Below are 20,647 nucleotides of genomic sequence, written 5' to 3' on the forward strand. Positions count from 1 at the left end.
ATTCTATAACCTGATGTCACCTGACCTGCCAATTGTAAAATTACAAACACATCAAACCATCTGTTAAATATCACAGAAACACCTTTAGCTCCCTCTTGTAATACTACATAGATTACTCTCCAATAGCATGTTGTTTTAAAAGATACAACATATTTGCTAGGATTAATGACGGGTTTCAAGAAATCAGCAAACAGATATGTATCTGTTTGGCGTAAGTTGATTCGTCTAAAATGATAGATAACTGAAATCTCAAAATCAAACCATTGGTATATAAGATCACAACCGTTGATTTTGATTTTTAGAGCTAAATTATTAAAATTGTAAGACAAAACTATTAATACTTTAGAGCAAATTGATTAAAATTATTGAGCAAAAGCATTAAAATTACTGTGGAGCGAAAGTATAACTATAAATGAAAACAAAACGCCGATATTTTTAACAAACTTTATGACGCGATTATTCGATCCATAGTCGCTGTTCAAAAGTACAAATATCGACAAAATGGCGCCAATATCAACTTTCATTTGGATTAACTTGAAGGACCTAATATTCGTTATTTATTTACCATATTCTGTCGAAATTGAATCTTTTAATTAAGCAGAAAACTTCGAAGCAGAAAATGTGTCAGTGAAACAAAAATCTAGCTTCCTTCAGTAAGAACAGTTTCCGTTTTGTATTAACAAGAGCGGACAATTCACAAGATTTATGATAATGCATCTATACATTGTCCAGCAGAAATAATTTCTTAATAGACGGACAAATTAAAAATACAGATATACTAACCTAGCGTATGTGCGTGAGTTCTAAAAGCAAATGGGTACACTGCAAAATCATTATCATATGTACAAGCTGTTTCCATGTATGTGACGGTATGAGGTCGAATTATACCGGAAGTTCCTAAAAGGTATACTCCAGCACGCCGCCGTTGTCTGAAAAAGAAGAAGAAGTAGAAAATTTGGGATCTTTTTTTTCCTCGGATACTTGACTATGGCGACTCATTTCTAACTCTTTTAAATTCACTATTTTTTGTCTGCACGTGACGCTTAGAATGGCAAAAGTGTTTCAAGTGAATCAGCGTGTTGTGGTCTTTTTCCCAACCGACAACAGGCCATGTGACAAGAATGAAAGTTAACTAGGTTGGTGGTCGTGTCTTCGTTAGCGACACGACATGTCGTGTGACAAAACAACAATAAGTGAAATTAGTAGTTGGTAATCCTTTTCGCATGCGACAACAGGCCCTTAGATAATAAGTACAAAAAGTGAATTTGGCTTGTTGGCGACTTTTTAAAAGTCGAAAATTCAACAAGATAATAATTGAAATCTTCCATACAAACTAAATTACTTACGGGGTATTTGTAACTGACAATGTTATACCAGAACTGTCTTTTCCGTTTACTGAAATGAACAAAAAGACACATGAATTATCCAACCTTACAGTTATAATTCATACAAATAGAGACTTTAATATATATGTAGATAAAGATCCATGATACGAAAGTTTAGCAATGTAAAAACATTACATGGGTGTAACAATATAAATGTTAACTTTTACAACAATACAAAAATGAGAAAATTATTTTAATACATACCCAGTTATACCATTAATTGAAAATACATGTTATTATAATAATGTACAAAGATAGTTAATCAAATACCCCTAGAATCTGAGGTCTTCATGGTTATAACGAAATTATGTAAGTTGGTGCTTATAGATAACTTTAATTATATATTATATAATTATGGGTTTTTCGTGTTAGAAGCATCCGCCGAGTATAATTGCCAGTTTTATTCCAAATATGATATTGTCACTATACGGTTTGATGAACATGTAAATGTACTTATTTAGAATTGTATCACTGCATGGTAAGACCACTGTATGGTAAGGTGTACTTTCTAATAACATTGCCACTGTATGGTAAGATGCACTTACTTAGAATATTGCCACTGCACGGCAATGTGTACTTTGTAAGAACATTCCTACTGTGCGGTAAGTTGTCCTTGCTTAGAATAGTGTCACTGTACGTGGAAAGTTGTTCTTAATTATAATTGTATCACTTTAAGTTGTATTTACTTAGAAAAATGTCACGGGAATGTACGGGAAGGTGTACTTACTTGGTGGTAAAAATGAGTCCACATTCTTATAATGCACTTGCAGTACTAAGTAGTCAATATCAGTATCTCCACCAACTTTAAATCCAACTTCTACAAAACCAAACATTAAATACTATTTATATCGATTGTATAAAGCTACATGTGGAATATAAAACAAATCTGTCAACCAGAAAAATGAAATATTCATGATAATCTTTATCAACTAGTATCAATTTTGAAAGTCGTGTGACACTAACAGTCCGTATTCTGTTAAACTTTTAAAAACGTCAACACTAGAAGAAGCTACTTAATATGGCAGATTAAAATTTAATATTTCCAAATGCATTTGTTGACGACTCCTGTCATATGTGAACTTTAGATGTTAATGATGAAAAATTAATTTTATAGGTAAATGCATATTTAAACATTAATGAATTAAAGATGTTTACCCTCGGGCAATGAGAGGGCGGGTGCATCCATAGCCCATGCATATAAGATTTTAGCACCCGACCCACACACCGGACCTCGTTCATAACTTGAGCCTTTTGATGCCATTTCACCACAGTTCCTATAAAAATAAAAAAATAAAAAGTTATAATAGATTAAAATCTAAAACTAAAATCTTCAGCCAAAATGTAGATAATTGGATTATGTTTATCACGGAAAACACTTGCTTGAAAACAGTCGCACCTTTTCGGCCCTTTCTGTTACACTTTGGATAACTTAAGATGATTATTAATTGATAATCGGCGAGATGGTCCTAAAAACTTTAAAGCATATGTTTGATGCGTTCCAGGCAATGAAACTACAATACAGATAGTAGTAAATAACAACAAATTCGTTTTGCAAATTTATTTCCTTAAAATATCTTAAAGAAATAAGAATGATACAAAATCTTAAAGGTTATTTCAGACTGTCATTATACATGTTATAGTTTTATCTTAATCAAAACACTTTTTACAACAGGTGTGTTTACAACTAAAATTGTATAAAATGCGTACAAAGATAAGACAACAGATTACATTTAAACTTAAATTTTTAAAACTACTACGCGCAAAGTTGACATCAAGAGCGGATAAAAGCCGGCATTGTTTGTGTTTAAGTAATTATCGAAAGACGTTTCCTTTTTCGGTACAAATGATACATGTTACAAATAAAGTTTTGTTCTTTTTTGGTGTGTACGTGTGTGTGTTTTTTATTTATCATTTTAATCACAAACAAATCCCCACTAGACGGACAATTTCCCAACCCCTAGACGGACAATATCCCCTCTTCACTAGATGAACAAATTCCCCTCATCACTAGATGGACAAAATACACTCTTCACTAGATATACAAAATCCCCTCTTCACAATATGAACAAATTCCCCTCATCACTAGATGGACAAAATACACTCTTCACTAGATATACAAAATCCCCTCTACACTCGATGTACAAAATCCCCACTTTGCTATGGGTGAACAAAACCCCTCTTCACTAGATGGACAAAGTCCCATCTCAACAAGATGGACAAAATCACCTCACCGGAGAGATCGTCATATTTGACAAGGCAGTACAATCTTTTCAATTTATGATAATAGACAGAGGTTTTTTTATGCAGGCATACAGTTTTTACGGCATCTTATGCTTATTGTCACAAACTAATTTGTTCCTGAGGAGGTCTCATATTGCAAGCATCGTGTTTTTTTCCCAGATATTTAATACCCACTTATTAGCAACTTTCGGTAGCATTTCCAATATAATTATACAATACCAATGATGATGTGAGGCGAGGATTCGCTGGTTTATTGACAAATGTCATCCCTCGGGGACAACTACCCCAATAAACATTTCTGCCAGGGTTATCTGCATCACAGTACGTATTGATTAAACACTAAAAGGCATGGTTCAAGTGACAATTAACAGAAATCGTCCAATGACTTATTGCTCTTGACGGTGCTCTTATGATTACTGAGAGTTTTTGATATGACGGGACTGGAAATATTTCTCCAAGATTTGTTTACAAATTGATATTGGTCTAGACCAGAACTTTTGGTCACTGCTATACGTAATTTTTCTGGAATAATCATTTTTATCGTGCCAAATAACCGAAAATTGAAAATCCGGCCAGAATTTGCAAAAAAATCGATTTTATTTAATTCTGTGTATATTATTCCTTACCATTGGCAGTTTTTCCGTTTTAAGTGTTTCACTTGATCTTTGTAAGATTTTCATATTTTATGTGATTTAAACCTTTGAACCTCAGTGCAGTTCCTTTAAGTCAGATTCTAAATTTTAATCGAACAAAGAGAAATGTTATGTTATTTCAGAACATATTCTGTGACAGTTAAATGATTATTTAAAACAAAAAGAACATACCAAACATCGCCTTTACTCCCTGGGGATTTGCACCCATACAGCAGCATATGATGAGCAATCTCCATATTAGCATGGGGCTCGAACCCGACTGAAAATGAAATCAAATCGTTGATCATACACACTTAGATAAAATCACTAACGTTTCCACATAGCATAAATGATGTATATCATATATATAGATCATGAATCATAAATCATAAATTGACCCTTCTGGTATAAGTTACATGAAAAATCCATCTTTCTTTTGCCGAAATATTGCAAGGAAAAATAATTCAAAAAATATCGTGGAACTAACCAGTACTATGCAGTATACAATGATTGTAAAGTTTCTTACTCAAGGAAACAACGGCTTGCCCTTGACGGGGTTTGAACTCACGTGGCCAGCAATCGTAAGATACTAGTCCGACGCGTTAACCACTCTGCTACTCCGCTCCATTGTGTTGATGTTAGTTTTACATCTTCTGGCACAAATACTGGACGTTGGTTCCACCAAGAGCAGAATTATGTTAGAATTAGACCATGAGTAATGAATCAATTGAAATCGTATAAACAAATCGTTTGCTAGAATTTTTATTTCAATTTCTGATGTGTTACTTACCAAGATATGTTGGTTTTGGTCCCATTCTCATAGGTGTACATAAGTACGTGTCCGCCTGTAACAAAACAAAACAGGCAGACATATTGATAAATTATGTATGTAATTTCTAATGGATGTGGTTCCTGATAAGCTTTGAATACACTGTCAATAAATCATAAATAGCCTTGATTGAATTCAATAGCGACTTATTTATTACATTTGTTTGTTGTCGTTTTATCGATTATTATGAAAAAAACTATTTACAAGTGCCTGTTATAATGATTAGATCCCTATGTTCTCCCAATTCAACTTTGTTTAATCAGTGTGTGTGGTGTGGGGGGAAAGAATGCTAAGAGATTAATTTTCATAATTTTTTTTACAAAATGTTCAATTTTTACAATAATGTTAAGATTAGAAATTTTGCTTATAAATAAATTATTGTAACAGTCTAACAGAAACAATTAAAACTGATAATCATGGTTTAAATGCTCGCTATTCAATCAGAGCTTCTTTTGTATTTTCCCCATTAAAATGATCAATAGTGTTGTTCAGATTGAAAGATGGGCAAGTCCGTGAATGGTAAGTTTTAAAGTTGATATTAAAATCATAGTTCGTGGATTCGGCATTTTCCGCCAATTTCCGTAAATAAAACGTCACATGATAATAGAACCATTAAATAAAATATCCAGTAATTATGTGTATGTATCAAGTACCTCACCTTTTTAGGCTGGACTTCCGGCATGAGCAGATTTACATGCTTGGTTTCGGATTTGACCTTTGTCTTGGCCTCATTTTCAGTTGGGGCTGCTAAGGTCAGGCTTAAGCAGGCAGTGAGTAGCAACAGTGCAGCCATGCACGTGTCTATTTTCTGAAAATATATAAATAGAAAACATACGATCCTTAAATACTAAACAATCAGCAAATGAATGAGCATATATAGTGTCACTTAAACATGACACAAATTTGATTCCTAATGTCGAACAAAAAACAACGTTTTGTGTCCTTAAAAAGCCCTGGCTTAGCTAGACAGGGTAGTAATATTTTAAATGTTGCATGAAAAACGTCACATACATTGTGAATACAAACACAATTGTCAAATTCTTTAAGGTTGACTTGTGTGTGCAGCTTTAAGCTACATCACTTATACCCCGGTCACATATTCACGGAATACGCCCACGGAAGAGCCACGGATTAATTCCGGCATCGTCCGTAGCTACCCGTACTGGTCAGTAGCTCTCCGTATTGTTACCGTAATCAATCGTAGTAGTCCTTGTATATCCGTAGCAATCCTTGACAATTTTTGAACATGCACAAAAATTTGCTACGGAAAAATCAACCGTAGCGCATCCCTACTAGTCCGTATTAATCCGTACTGATACGCACTGGTCCGTACGAAAACCGTACTAGTCCGTACTGATTCGTAGTCCACCAACTTGTCAAGGATTTCCACGGTTTGGTACGGAGAACTACGTATTTGTACGGTTACCCTACGTATAAGCTACGGTTTTAATACGGATTAATACGGCATTGTCACGGAAAGCCACGATCGTAATACGTTGTACTACGGAGAGGCAAGGATTAGCACGGTCTTATACGGTTTATTGCGTTGCAACACGAAACGGTACGGAATGGTACGGTCCACCACTGTTTAGTACGGATGAATTAAGTATCATGTACTTTTTCAAGGGTATAAATACTACCTTCTTGTTAAAAACAGACATATTTGCGGAAACATTTAATAAATGATAATTGCCATTTACTGGCTGCAACTTTATATTGAAATGGCTCAGAATGCGGAGGCAGTGGTCGAGCTGCTTGATGACATACATAGAAGTAAATTTATATTAATATCGTACTACAATTCATAAGTAATAGAATAACATTTAATGTTACATATTTTACAAACATTGGATCGTGAAATTGGAGTAAATATGTACATAAAACGAAGTGTCTCATAAGCCTCGGAGGCTGGCCCTTGAGTGATAATAAGATTAATTAACAAGCTTTTTACATATTTTTAAAACATAAACATCACGATAATTAATGTAATTGTAAGATGAACAGCAAATCTTAAAATTAAAAGAGAAGCAGTATTGATCAACATTTTTCATTAATGATTACTAGTCCATATCTAATCAGGTAAGAGAAGACGGACGAAATGGTGGACTAGAGATGGGCTTTTACGAAGACCGCTTCAAGTTTAGTATGAGGCTCTCATGGCCGAACTTGTTGAGGATCCAGCGTCCTTCAAGAAATTCACTTTAATCGGACCTGATGTGTCTCGGGGGTCGGACGCGATTAGGCCGAGTCCTCTCCGCCAAAATCATTGAACTCTGCAATTCGTTTTCTAGGTGTTCTTTTCTTTTGAGGCATTTTGAAAATGAGCAAGCAAGAGGTTGTGGACGGATGTATTAGGTCCGTATAGATCCGTGGCAATTCGTTCTTCTCCGTATCAATACGTTCTTCTCCGTATCAGACCGTACTTATTCGTACTAACCCGTGCTTATACCGTAGCAGACCGTAGTGTATCCGTAGTGCGTCCGTCCTGATTCGTGTCGCTCCGTATCAAACCGTGTCGGTCCGTAACAATCCGTGTCTCTCCGGGGGCTTTTGGTGGTAAATCCGTCGGACTCCGTACTCATACCGTTGTGTGTCCGTACTGGAACCGTAGCGGACTACGAAATTTCACATTTCCGTAGTAATCCGTGAACGATTAGACCGTAGCTCTTCCGCGGCATTATCCGTGAATATGTGACCGGGGCTTTACATCCCGGCAGAGCCCCGGTAGACGTCCGGGGTGATCCGGGAACGACCGGGGTACGACCGGGAACAACCGGGGTACATCCGTAACTCTGCCGGCAACGTCCTGGATGATCCGGGATGATCCGGGAACATCCGGCATTCGACCCCGGATGGAATAAAATATTTAATATCACCGGGGTGGTCCGGGATGATCCGGGAAGGTATAGCTTTGCCGGCATCATCCCTAGCTCTGCCGGGAACGACCGGGGTGATACCGGGAAAGCACCGTAGCTCTGCCGGCACAAACCGGGAATGATCCGGGGTATGATATAGCCGGTAGAGCTACGGTAGAGCTACGGTAGAGCTACGGTAGAGCCCCGGTATATGCCGGCAGAGCCCCGGTAACTACAGGCAGAGCCCCGGAGGATAAAGGTAGAGCTACGGTTGATCCCGGTAGAGCCCCGGTAGAGCCCCTGCAAAGCCCGGATCATTTAAAAAAAATAAGGACAATTTGTGATGATTGAACTTGTTTGTATTAAAAGCCTTCCCATTTCCCTTCTATCCAGTATGGCATAAGGATTTTTCAGAAAATCATCATGAATTACTATTCTGGAACAATAGATATTATATTAAATAAAAATTATGTATCAAAGTTATCATTTTCGGGCGTTTTCAATCCACCGGGGTTCTACCGGGGCTCTGCCTGGATCGTCCTGGGCTCTGCCGGGGCTCTGCCTGGATCGACCGGGGCTCTGCCTGGGTCAACCGGGGCTCTTCCGGCGTCATCCGGGAACGACCGGGGAAGCACCGGCATGACCGGAGCTTCACCTGGGCTCTGCCTGTATGATCCGGAGCGCATCCTGGGTGGTTAGTAGGGAACTACCGTAGTGCTGCCGGGGTAAGTGTGACCGCAACAATAATTTCATCCCGGATCGTCCCGGATCATCCCGGTCTGCCGGGAGTAAGTGAGACCGAGGCAAAAAGTTAATTGGTCACAACCATCCACGAAAAACTTCTAATTGATGGTGTTAGCAAGTGTGAGATGTATGATCTGATATTATATATATTAAAAAAGATGTTGATAAAGTTCAAAAGGATTTAATATGAACATTTTGTTACAGAACATTTTATCAACATCTTTTTTGAATTCAATATGTTATAATTTGACATATGATACATTTTTTATCAATATTTGAAATAATTTTTGAAAATGTGACCATTATATACCAATTTACTTTAATTCAAATAAAGGCTAGAAATGGTTTCGGAACACCTCACAGATAACCCTTAAGTTCTAATCAGGGGCTGAAATGTTGCGATTGCCAGAAATGAGGCCAATCATGGAAAAGATGTAAGTTATTCAAAGTTTAATATTAATCTTAAATCTGATGCTCTAATGAAGGACTAATAGGCCTATATAAAAACGTGCCCACTTAATACGAAATCTCGAAATCTATACCGTATATACCAAATAATTGTTAGTTGCAGCAATTAAATTAATGTTTTAATGTACCACAAACCACGTACGTCTTTGGTGAATTTATATCTGAGACACTAATTTACTAGATCATGCGTCATAAACTTTTACGATAAGTAGCACTGTGTAGAGAAAAATTTAGTAACTTCAGATATTATTATAGTCAACTGATTTTGATAATTTTGTTCACTGTTATGAAGGTTGTACGATTGTCATGTTTCGGTTCTCCTTCTAAAACGGCCGACGGCGGAAAAAGACTTGAGTGTGTCCCGAAATTCACTACATATTTTGGTGAACGGCAGTTATTCCTTTACTATTTTAATCACTTAACTCACTCTAAAGAAAACATAGTAAAACCTATACACGGCAACATTATTATATTTTTTACGAATAAAAGTCCAGTACGTGTTACAGTTTTAATGACTACTTTGTTATGTCAGATTTATGTGTTCGTTATCGCTAGAGAATACGTATTAAAAACAACAGCTATCGCTGCATTAAAAATCTACATATGTATACAAAATATGAAAATATATTTTTTTTAGAAAACGGCACGATATATTCAACTCTGTATCACTTCAGACATGAGACAATCTGAAGAATGAGTGTTTATGTTTCGTTTACGTCACAGGTGGCAGTATCAGTGTTTGGACACCCCCACCCCTCCCCTCCCCTATCTGCACCTGGACCCCTACTACAACCTTGAAAAAAAATTACTCAATACTCTAAGGCTTACTATAAAATACCAAATACATAACAATCGATAAAATTATTTAAAAAAAACCACTATCAAAATTATTGTCATATCTTTAACTATAATTTTGATAGCGGTTTTATTCATAATTTTATCGGTGGTTTTGTATTTGGTATCTTATAGTAAGCCTTAGAGTGTTGAATAATTATTTCTTTAAGGGTTGTAGCAGGGGTCCAGGGGCAGATAGGGGTGGGATGTCCAAACACTGATACTTCCACCTGTGGTTAAAGTATGTTTTTGAGGGATACATAGGACTTTAATAGCTCTGTTCAGCAGCTCGCAATCTTGGGAATATTTTTGATATAAACTACTTTATATATATATATCACAATAGAAACAAGCTGATATTACCTTTAAGCATTGTTTGTTTATTTATTTATTTTCATTTCTAAGTATGAAACATAACTATTTTCTTATGTTTTGGCAAAATAATGTTTTACTGCATACCAATAATGTCAAGATTTCTTATAGCATAAAATGTTACTGTCTATTATTCATACCCATTTGGTGTTTGGTTTTAATGTATTTTTCACATACTATTTATGTCATTATTCTTACATACTGTGCAGCCTGTGTCATTCAAAATAAATTACTTATCCTGTTCTAATTATAGTCACGTGATCATTTAAGTAATTTAAAAAACGCTGTACCATTATAGATATTTAAACAAATTGAATGAAAGTCGATCAACATACCCGCCCATTTCGTGGAAAACAGCGCCTTAAATTGAAGTGACGTAGAATTTCCATATCAATGGTGTTTTTTTTATATATTCTAAACAAATCACACGTGCCGCTACAAATTACAAAATGTATTTTTATCCGAGTTTCAATGTAATATCCAAGTTCTGCTAAACATGGTTTATTTTTTTATCGTTTTTATTTTTAGTTTTTTAAATAACACTGCACTATTTATTGACACATTTTCATTTCATTTCGTAAATTTATACGTATTTAACAGGTTTTAGCTTATGCAAAATATTTAGTATTCACAAATTGCACATGTAAAAATGTCTATAAAATTATAAAATCTTAATCATATTTATCGGTTTATAAAATGTCGTATGGTCAACATAAGTTCACATGTTACAGTGTATTTAAGTCCAAAATGATGCATTTTTCAGAAGATGACAATTTTCGTTAAAAATAGCCGGAGGGGTAATATTCAATTTCCTGGTTATATTTAAAAACAGTGTTAACATTTGCACGCAGATATACTGCACGCATACATGACCGATTCATATTTCAATATTTTAATGTTATTCATCAATAAACATGTATTTATTCCTGAAAGCTATTACCAGTAACCCACACGTATGTTTTCCCTCCGTAAATTCCAATTTATAGTGTTCTTAATCAATCGGTGAAAACATTTCACATCAAAAATAGATTGAACAAAATCGATGGTTTATTTGAACATGATTTATTTGTATAATTTATCTAATTATCATACTCTTGGAATGATTTAAACTCAGTTTATGGAATATATCGTCTTAAATTGAAGCGAAGAAGAATTTCCATAGTCAAAGGTCCTTGTGTATTACACTAGTTTTCAGTCATTTGAGCTTAAATATACTGTTGTTTATTTTTAACAGTAATTTTCCATTGAGTCACTCTTGCGTATACGAGTCAATTTTTATTTCTGCGTTAATTAAATGCATAATGTTCTGTTTAACTCTATGGGCATATAAGGATGAGGCCCACATTACTTTAATAGCTGTCTGCGTCTGGAAAATAGGGCACAGATTTTCAGAAAGTCTCCAATGAAGAATGCTGTTGTTTTGTTCTAGTTGTTTGTTTTTGTTTTTTGTTGGTGTTTTGTCGTTGTTGTGTTCTTTCTGGGGTGGGGTGTTGGTTAGGGATTCACAGTATTTCTTTGAAATGTTTAGCGATATAGCATGGCTTACATAGTTACTCTAGTAAATTTATATTTCAGTGAACGTTCCAGTCTGATTTTTCTTTACCCATTGAACATTATATTGAAAATTTATGTTGCCTTCATGTTTAAACCGTTTAAGGCTTGTTATAAACTTGAACTAGATAACCCGCCGTCAACATGGAACAGTTAAAGTGTAGATTTTACACTTTTTATGCCGATTAACTACACGACTAGCGGTTTATAGAAACAATTCGCACGGAAATACCGTGCACAACTAACACATCCTATGTAAATACCTCAAATGGAAATTAGACGAAATAATGTTTTGATGAAAATGCTACATTTGTTGAACCCTTCAACAGATTTCAATCTTTTACATAAAAAGGCATATATTACAGTACAAAAAGACTTACTTTATCAGTCAAGTAATCCAAATGATGTCCTAATATTTGGTTAAAATCTACGCTATATTTACAGTATGTTATGTTCACTTGTTTAGAGATAAAGCTATGCCGACATAATTTCACGGGCAGTATTGGTTCCCTTTTATCTACTTATCATAAATTGATACGTGACGTTTGCCATGAATGAGCTTTTTACAATTACCATCTATTGGAAAAACTCTCCAGTAGAGACGGGTTTTCAAGTCTTTGACATCTTTGGAATTATCGATTACCGTTCCGTTCCGATGCTGGGAACCAATAGCTGACGTCATTTCTTATAACCATGACAATACGGATCGATATCGCCCCTGTCATTCACACTTAGTGCTATAACTCTGTAAATTGTAAAATCAATGTGGTTTGTTTATTTCTGAAAAGCGTAGGCGGTAATTGTAATTACCCGTATCCTGCTGGAATTTTTAAATATCTTATTCTTAAATAAATATCTGATACTGGGGTGTAAATGTATTGTAAAATTGTCTGTGTTAGATAATTATCATATGTTCATGCGTACACATAATTTTGAAATTGTACTTAGTTCATCCTCTTGTATATGCTCATGATTATGCTAACTTGTTTTCAGTGAGTTCAAACATCCATGTCTTTTTTTGTATTTGTCATGTGTTATATGCATATATATGTTAATTGTATCATGTAACAAGAAACATAACTTGTTTACGTTACTTAATAAAGAATATTGAATCTTAAGGTACCTAATAAAGAATATTGAATCTTAAATGCACTTGTCCAGCTTCCGTTTTTTTAACTGTCCATTATAATTGTGGATATAGTCACAGAGCTATATTAAAATAAAAGTCTCAGATATAGTGCAGGCTGGCTCGGCTCTGTTCCTTTATCAAAGAATAACCACTTTCTGTTCTAATTAAAAAGGGTAAAATTTTAACAAATCTGGATCATAGTTGCGTTCATGCCACTGACTATCAATTTATATTATTTAATATGCCATTCATAAAACATTTATATATGGTATATAAGCGCTAAATATCAATATTATGTTTTGAAGCGTCAACTATAAACATGTTTTTTTTAGTTTGATCAGAAAAATATACATGTACTGCATACTATATTTAAAGGCTAGAAAGCGCACATAAACACGTGTATTAAATTTAAAAAAAAATATGCTTCAACCAGTCAAATGCTCTCGACCTTTGAACTTCTGGAACTTCCCCCTTTTCTGCTGAGCACTACAAATACAATTCCTAGATGTTCCGTTTGCAACCCTTCATCATTACCTTCCTTAAAACTGGTGCTTAGTCCACGATATGATCATTTATTGACTGACATTATATTCTGTTCAATAAATTGTTCTATTTTCAAATTATGTGGTACATTTAAATGTTTTCCTATCCCGTAGAGTGGCGGCGTGGCCGAGTGGTAAGCACATCGGACTAGAAACCTAAGGATTGCTGGTCACGTCCAAACCTCGTAAAGGACAAGGCATTGTTAACATAAGCAAGACACTTTACACTCACTGTTCGATCAGTACTGGTTGGTGCCAGGAATAAAGCTTCCAACACAATTGAACTAAAATAAATGCGTATAACTAATACTGCGACCCCGTTAATACATATGAGCCGCGTCACGAAACCAACATAGCAAGTTTGCGACCAGCATGGATCCAGACCAGCCTGCGCATCCGCGCAGTCTGATCAGGATCCATGCTGTTCGCTTACCTACTCTATAACAAGTAGAGAAACAAACTGATAACGAACAGCATGGATCCTGGTCAGACTGCGCGGATGCACAGGCTGGTCTGGATCCATGCTGGTCGCAAACCCATTACGGTGGTTTTGTCGTGACGCGGCTCATATCGTATCATACTCGGTCGGTGTAAACAGCACCAACCACTTAGTATGTTACTTTTTAAGTCAGCAATAATTCGGGACAGATTTTATTTCATTAAATATATAAATGCTTACAAACCCTTCTTTTGCACAACGCATGCACTAGAATTGACTACACCCGATCGAATGTTAATAGCGACGGACCGCGTCTTAAGAAGGTCAATACACAGGTCTTTAATTGCAAAAACAAATAAATGAAAATGGTATTTTAAAGATCATTTTCTCTGTTATCAAAAATACTGAGTTGGCGAAAATCATGGAAAAATCATGAAAAAAAACCTTACCATATATATTTAAATAATAAAAAATACAGGAAAAAAGAACAATTTTAAAATGCAGTTTTGTATAATACTTTAATATAATATACCATTTATTCTACGATATAAAATATCTGAAAGTTGTGTACATATGTATTGAGAAGATGTTAATGTTAAACTTATCAAGGGAAACAACTAGTACTATCTCATTACAGGAAAATTTGTATTGGTTAACTCCCTTTACTATGTAAACGCTACATTAAGAAGGGAAAACACTCGTTTTGTTAAAACTAAAAAAAAAATCGACATACATTACCTCCCCTTTCTTCAGAGTATTTTATTATTTGGACATTAGATCTAGAACATAATATGTCTTTATGTCAAATCTGATATATTTTTCTCTTCTTTTATAAAATGTCCTAACTAAAGCTTCTTTTCTACATGTTTTTGTACATGTTTTGGACATTTAAGGTGTTTTTTTTCATTTTATCTACATTTCTAAAACAATGTACATAATGCTTAACAAAAATACTTCCAAATATATCAGTCACAGACTTATAATACAGATTTAAATATTGCTCTGTAAATATATGTACCATAAAATAAGACAACACTAACTGGCCACTTTTTTCAATACCAACATAACACTAACCTAAATGCACATTCATTCTTTTATAGTATAATATATAAATACATCTTTCATAAAAAATACACTTTGCAATATCCTATGCATGCATGTATATACATGTACAAAGTAGAAAAAACATCTTTGCAACCTCTAATTTAATAGTCTATTGATCTCATCTTTATTATTTGCATTCATGATAAAACAAGTGAAAGTTGTACATGTTAAACTATGAATTAAATATAATGTCATATATTTGTTCTTTTGAGTAACAAAATCTGTTCCCGACAGTTATTTACTGGTATTTACAGCCTCTCCAATGTTTTTCTAACTTTTTCCAGAGCTCTTAATATTCCTTGGTTTTTAAGCTCATTTATTTCTTTATAAGTAGCTAAATATTTTTTTAAGGACTTTTTTGAACCCAAAAGATACAATTATTTTGAAACAGAATTGAATTAGTGTTCATTGGTATGAGTTTTTCTGATTTAATATCATGTAATTGATGACTAATGTGTTAGAATTATAGGTTTACCTAGATACATTGTAATTTTCCTTCTTGTTTTCCGAAGTATTCATTCCTTGTTTTCTTCTAGTCTTCTGACATGCCACTGAAGAACCTAAATTTAATCCCTCACTGAAATTGTTCATCCCGGGACAGAATGACAAAATGTTCCATGCTGGGACATAACAGTATGACAACCAACGGGACAAACAACTTGAGACAAGGGCCGTGCTTTCTTGTTGATTGTTGTGAAATGGATTGTTTTCTCAGGAATTGGTGTAAATAAGTGAAATAATAGCATAATGACAAAATAATTTAACAGTCCCATTGTATTTAAATGGTCTTAACATGATGTTACATTTAAAAATGCATTCTTATAACAACACTTTTAAACACTACGCTAAGGATTTTACCAGCAGTGGAATGGATGCCAACATAAGACCACTTATCTAGTTGTTAGTTCATTGTCTTATTTTATTATGTCCCAACAAATCATTTGCAAGCAGCCAACAGTCAAATTCATGACTATTTGTCTGTAAACAAAATGTACAAAAACGGGTATTTGGTTATTAAACAAAAATAAGATTATTTGAGTATGTATTGACAAAAGAAAAACTATATATATGGTAACTGTAACTACATTGCTTTGAAGTCTAACAGTATTTTCAATGAAAGACAGAAACGAAAGCTATCATATATACAAATATGTATATAAGCAATCAGAACCATGACAAATATTGTACAAAGTTCTGACGCTTTTTTATCTCCCATAGTACATCTAATATCCTAACAAATGAAAATATTCAATCTCACTTCCCTACAACACAATCATACTTAGCTATATGTAAGTTAACAATCTAAAGGCAACATTTTTAATATAATGTTTATATTTGTATGTCTATCTAATGCTTTGTTACAACACATAAATATAAAATCTAAAAATAGATTTCCCTAAATGCATTTCGTGTCCGTTCACTTCCGACTCATCGTGTATCGGCTGAGCCTCAATATCAATGTGGTAAGACATTCCCTTGTTTAACTTTTTACGTCTTGCGTGCAATGAATTTATTCCCTTCCTTTCCTTGAGAAAGAAAAGCTTGTCTTCACGATTGGTTATTTTGTACTCAACATTTCCTTGAAGGGCCGCCAAGGCCGGCAACATTTTTATAAGTTTCGTTTTACGACTGACATCCGTTAAGTTGAGGAATACTGGAACAGACCTCTGAGCGCTAACCACTGGGATGTCCTGAACCAGATTGTGTTTCCTTGACTTGTGGCGCCTTAACTGATTACCCTATAATATAACAGAAAACAGTTTAACAACAATTATCAACCGCTGGATTTGCATAAAAATATGAAAAAAGTTAACAAACACGGACTATCCAGAAAACGTAATTTTAAACAGTGCTAAATCTCTTTGGAACAGTGATAAAAAGCACAAAAACAAATACATAAGGGACATTAAAAATTTTACACTATAAATAATTTACTGGAAAATAATCTTGCACAAGCTATTTCATGAGAGGTCATGAATTCTTTGGCAGTAACATTTCTAATTTCCTAATAGTTGAGATAATATTGTTTGTTATATGTAGGTCTAGGTGCACTTAATTTGCACTGAATTTGGATGAGGCCTTAGGCTCTTCTATTATTGCTAAAACTGCTAATCTGAGAAGTAAAAAAGCTGGAAAACTACACCCTTTTTTTAAAGAAAATATCAATTGGAAGGCCTCTGTTATATAAGGAGGAAAACCACTGGTAGTGTCACATCATTCACATGTAACAAGCCCTATTCTAGCTTTCACTTACTTTGTGGCTTTTTACCATATTTATTTTGTCAGTTTAATATTAAACTATCCCTATGAATGCCAGTACCGATAAAAACTTGCCTATTCCACCAGTATAGATCAGCTTAGCCTACATACCAGTACAGTCTAAATGTCCTCTATTTAACATAATTACTAATTTTTTCTTATATCAATTATTACATCATGGCACTAAATAATTTGATATCCAACATGCTACAAATACTTATCAAATAAATTTCAAATTTCAAATTGTATTAAACAATATGTTATTATATTTATTACAGTGCATACAAAACTAAATAGATCTTTTTCTAAAAATCACCTTTTGGCGCACAGCCTCCCGTTTGACTACTTTAAGAATACTTGGTCGGAATTTATGTGGACTTCCTCTTATATCAGTTACTACAACATCTCCAGTACGCTGTAGAAGAGATTCATAACTTTCATCATCGTCATCATCATCATTGTCGTCATCATCACCTCTCCATTCTGTAAATTCCTCAATGTTGATGATACGCTCAACTCCTTCAATATAATAACAGTATTGTACCAGTTAAGTAAGACATATTCATCTGGATAATAAAGTTAATAAAAAGTCTTAAAAAGTTCCTTAAAGAGTTTTAAGAAATGTATAGGAATTAGCTAGTACAATGACTCCATTAAAGTCTTTACATTTTATATCCATGGGTGGGCATGATTCATTCACTTCCTTGAACATTTCAACGGTGCTCGTTGATACAAAAAATATTCACACAAATATTAAAACAAATACATGTATTGTATCTTTCTAGATGTGTAAAAAAATTCTTATACGTGTGTCGTTGGGTGTGAAAAAAATGCAGTCTGGAATGCGAACAAGGGACCCTCTGAAAACCATTCTGCGGCTCTACAGACTTGAGCTAACCGCTTATACAGTTCTGAACTGTGACATGTCTACTAAAATTTAATACCATTTCCATTGGCACTTCGTTTACTTCTTTTAGACAGAGGTACATCTAGCGGAGCATCTTCAATGTTACAAGAATAACAGCCCTCTCCTGTGGGTAGCTCTCCAGTACCCAGGGCATTATCATGTGGTAGCTCTGTCCCCGGTGGAAACATGGAGCTGTAATCTGCTGGTGAGATAGTCTGTATACAATGCCTGAAACATATAACAGTAACATATAATTATATGATAAATACAATAATTATCTAGGGGTGTGGGGGTAAGGAAATGGGGAGTGGGATTAACTCACTCTATTTAAAGATACTGTGTAACGTTGCTGGTAGAGGTTCAGACCAGAAATAAAGCTATGGAGGGACATCTACATAGAACTCCCAACTTTCTATATGCTAGCTGGATAGCTTCATCACATGAAATAATCAAAATTCAAACCAACAGCAATGAGTGGCCAATGCTTTAGATTTGAAATCAGCAGCCTGGACCACTTAGAAAATAGAACATTCATCAATACATCATGTAACACAAGGTCATTATGATCATACACAAGTTGTCTTGTCAAATAAAATAATATTTGATTTGTTTTGATGAAAATTTCAAAAGGACCACTGGACTCAATGACTGCGATCAATTCATTATTACTATGGAGAAATTAAACAATCATATGAAATGCGTCTAGGCAAGTGTCACAAATGTCAGCATTTGCCAAGCTTTATAAGATGTTTGGAAATAGTTTAATGTAATTCTGTGTAAAATGACAAAAATATTTGTATTCTATTTAACACATGATTTTATAAGGCCAGAAAAGGCAGAAAACAATCTTTTGGCAGATATTTTTTCTGTCTGACTTTAAGCTGATCAAGATATGGATAATCAATAAAAGAAACAAGAAACATGGCAATGCCATGAAACCAGGTTTTCAATTATCACCATTGTAGATAAATATGTTGTATTTGAAATACAAATACAAGCAACAAACAATGTAACTATGTGCAATGTAAAACATGAATAATGTAGGAGGAATTGCCACTGAAGAAGTGTTCACTATAATATTATGTATAAGGAAAAAAACAAAGGGCCATAATTAGGTCAAAAACTATCCAATCACAAAACCCCGACAATATGTGCCAGGGTGCTTGATGACAAAGCTTCTGTGAAAGTTTGAACAAAATCCGTTGAGAAATGTAGGACGAGTTCAGCACAGAAGAATTTGTTCACTATAATTATATTGATAATTCTTTATAATGAAAAACAAGTTACAAAGTAGACATGAAATAATATATCATATCTTTTTTAAATTACCTCCAAAGATGATATGACCTTTGACTGCCAAATCAAGTTAAAATCATGTAAACAGGATTTTCAATGTTAATGTCACTGTGACCTTGACCTTGGAGCCAGCCATGCAGAACATGCGTTCTGCACGTCATCTTGATGTGGTAAACATTTGTCTGAAGTTTCATCAAAATTCTTCAAAGGGTTGAAGAGTTACAGAGCGGACAGGATTTTCAATGTTAATGTCACTGTGACCTTGACCTTGTAGCCAGCCATGCGGAACATGCGTTCTGCACGTCATCTTGTCGTGGTAAACATTTGTCTAAAGTTTCATCAAAATTCTTCAAAGGGTTGAAGAGTTACAGAGCGGACACAATTTCAAGTTAAAATCATGTAAACAGGATTTTCAATGTTAATGTCACTGTGACCTTGACCTTGGAGCCAGCCATGCGGAACATGCGTTCTGCACGTCATCTTGATGTGGTAAACATTTGTCTGAAGTTTCATCAAAATTCTTCAAAGGGTTGAAGAGTTACAGAGCGGACAGGATTTTCAATGTTAATGTCACTGTGACCTTGACCTTGTAGCCAGCCATGCGGAACATGCGTTCTGCACGTCATCTTGTCGTGGTAAACATTTGTCTAAAGTTTCATCAAAATTCTTCAAAGGGTTGAAGAGTTACAGAGCGGACACAATTTCAAGTTAAAATCATGTAAACAGGATTTTCAATGTTAATGTCACTGTGACCTTGACCTTGGAGCCAGCCATGCGGAACATGCGTTCTGCACGTCATCTTGATGTGGTAAACATTTGTCTGAAGTTTCATCAAAATTCTTCAAAGGGTTGAAGAGTTACAGAGCGGACAGGATTTTCAATGTTAATGTCACTGTGACCTTGACCTTGGAGCCAGCCATGCGGAACATGCGTTCTGCACGTCATCTTGATGTGGTAAACATTTGTCTGAAGTTTCATCAAAATTCTTCAAAGGGTTGAAGAGTTACAGAGCGGACACAATTTCGTTTGACGCCCATCCGCCCATCCGCCCATCTGCCCA

At 34.8% G+C, this 20,647-nt stretch overlaps 1 protein-coding gene across 1 annotated transcript in view; it reads right to left on the bottom strand.

The window, feature by feature from the left end:
* Positions 1-10: 10 nt before the first annotated feature.
* The window catches only part of LOC132724931 (fibrillin-2-like), a gene marked incomplete at its 3' end in the record, with an annotated part of 85,709 nt that continues 65,072 nt past the window's right edge, over positions 11-20,647 (bottom strand). Inside the window, 12 exon segments of the mRNA XM_060709918.1 lie at positions 11-25; positions 784-929; positions 1,347-1,395; positions 2,113-2,202; positions 2,541-2,659; positions 4,451-4,538; positions 5,049-5,103; positions 5,746-5,895; positions 10,696-10,867; positions 16,488-16,864; positions 17,701-17,903; positions 18,329-18,519. Of these exon segments, the coding sequence (XP_060565901.1) occupies positions 11-25; positions 784-929; positions 1,347-1,395; positions 2,113-2,202; positions 2,541-2,659; positions 4,451-4,538; positions 5,049-5,103; positions 5,746-5,895; positions 10,696-10,867; positions 16,488-16,864; positions 17,701-17,903; positions 18,329-18,519 (1,655 nt within the window).

Source organism: Ruditapes philippinarum, unplaced genomic scaffold (genome assembly GCF_026571515.1).
Source record: "Ruditapes philippinarum isolate M1 unplaced genomic scaffold, ASM2657151v2 ctg3854_1_1_1_1, whole genome shotgun sequence".
NCBI lineage: Eukaryota > Metazoa > Mollusca > Bivalvia > Venerida > Veneridae > Ruditapes > Ruditapes philippinarum.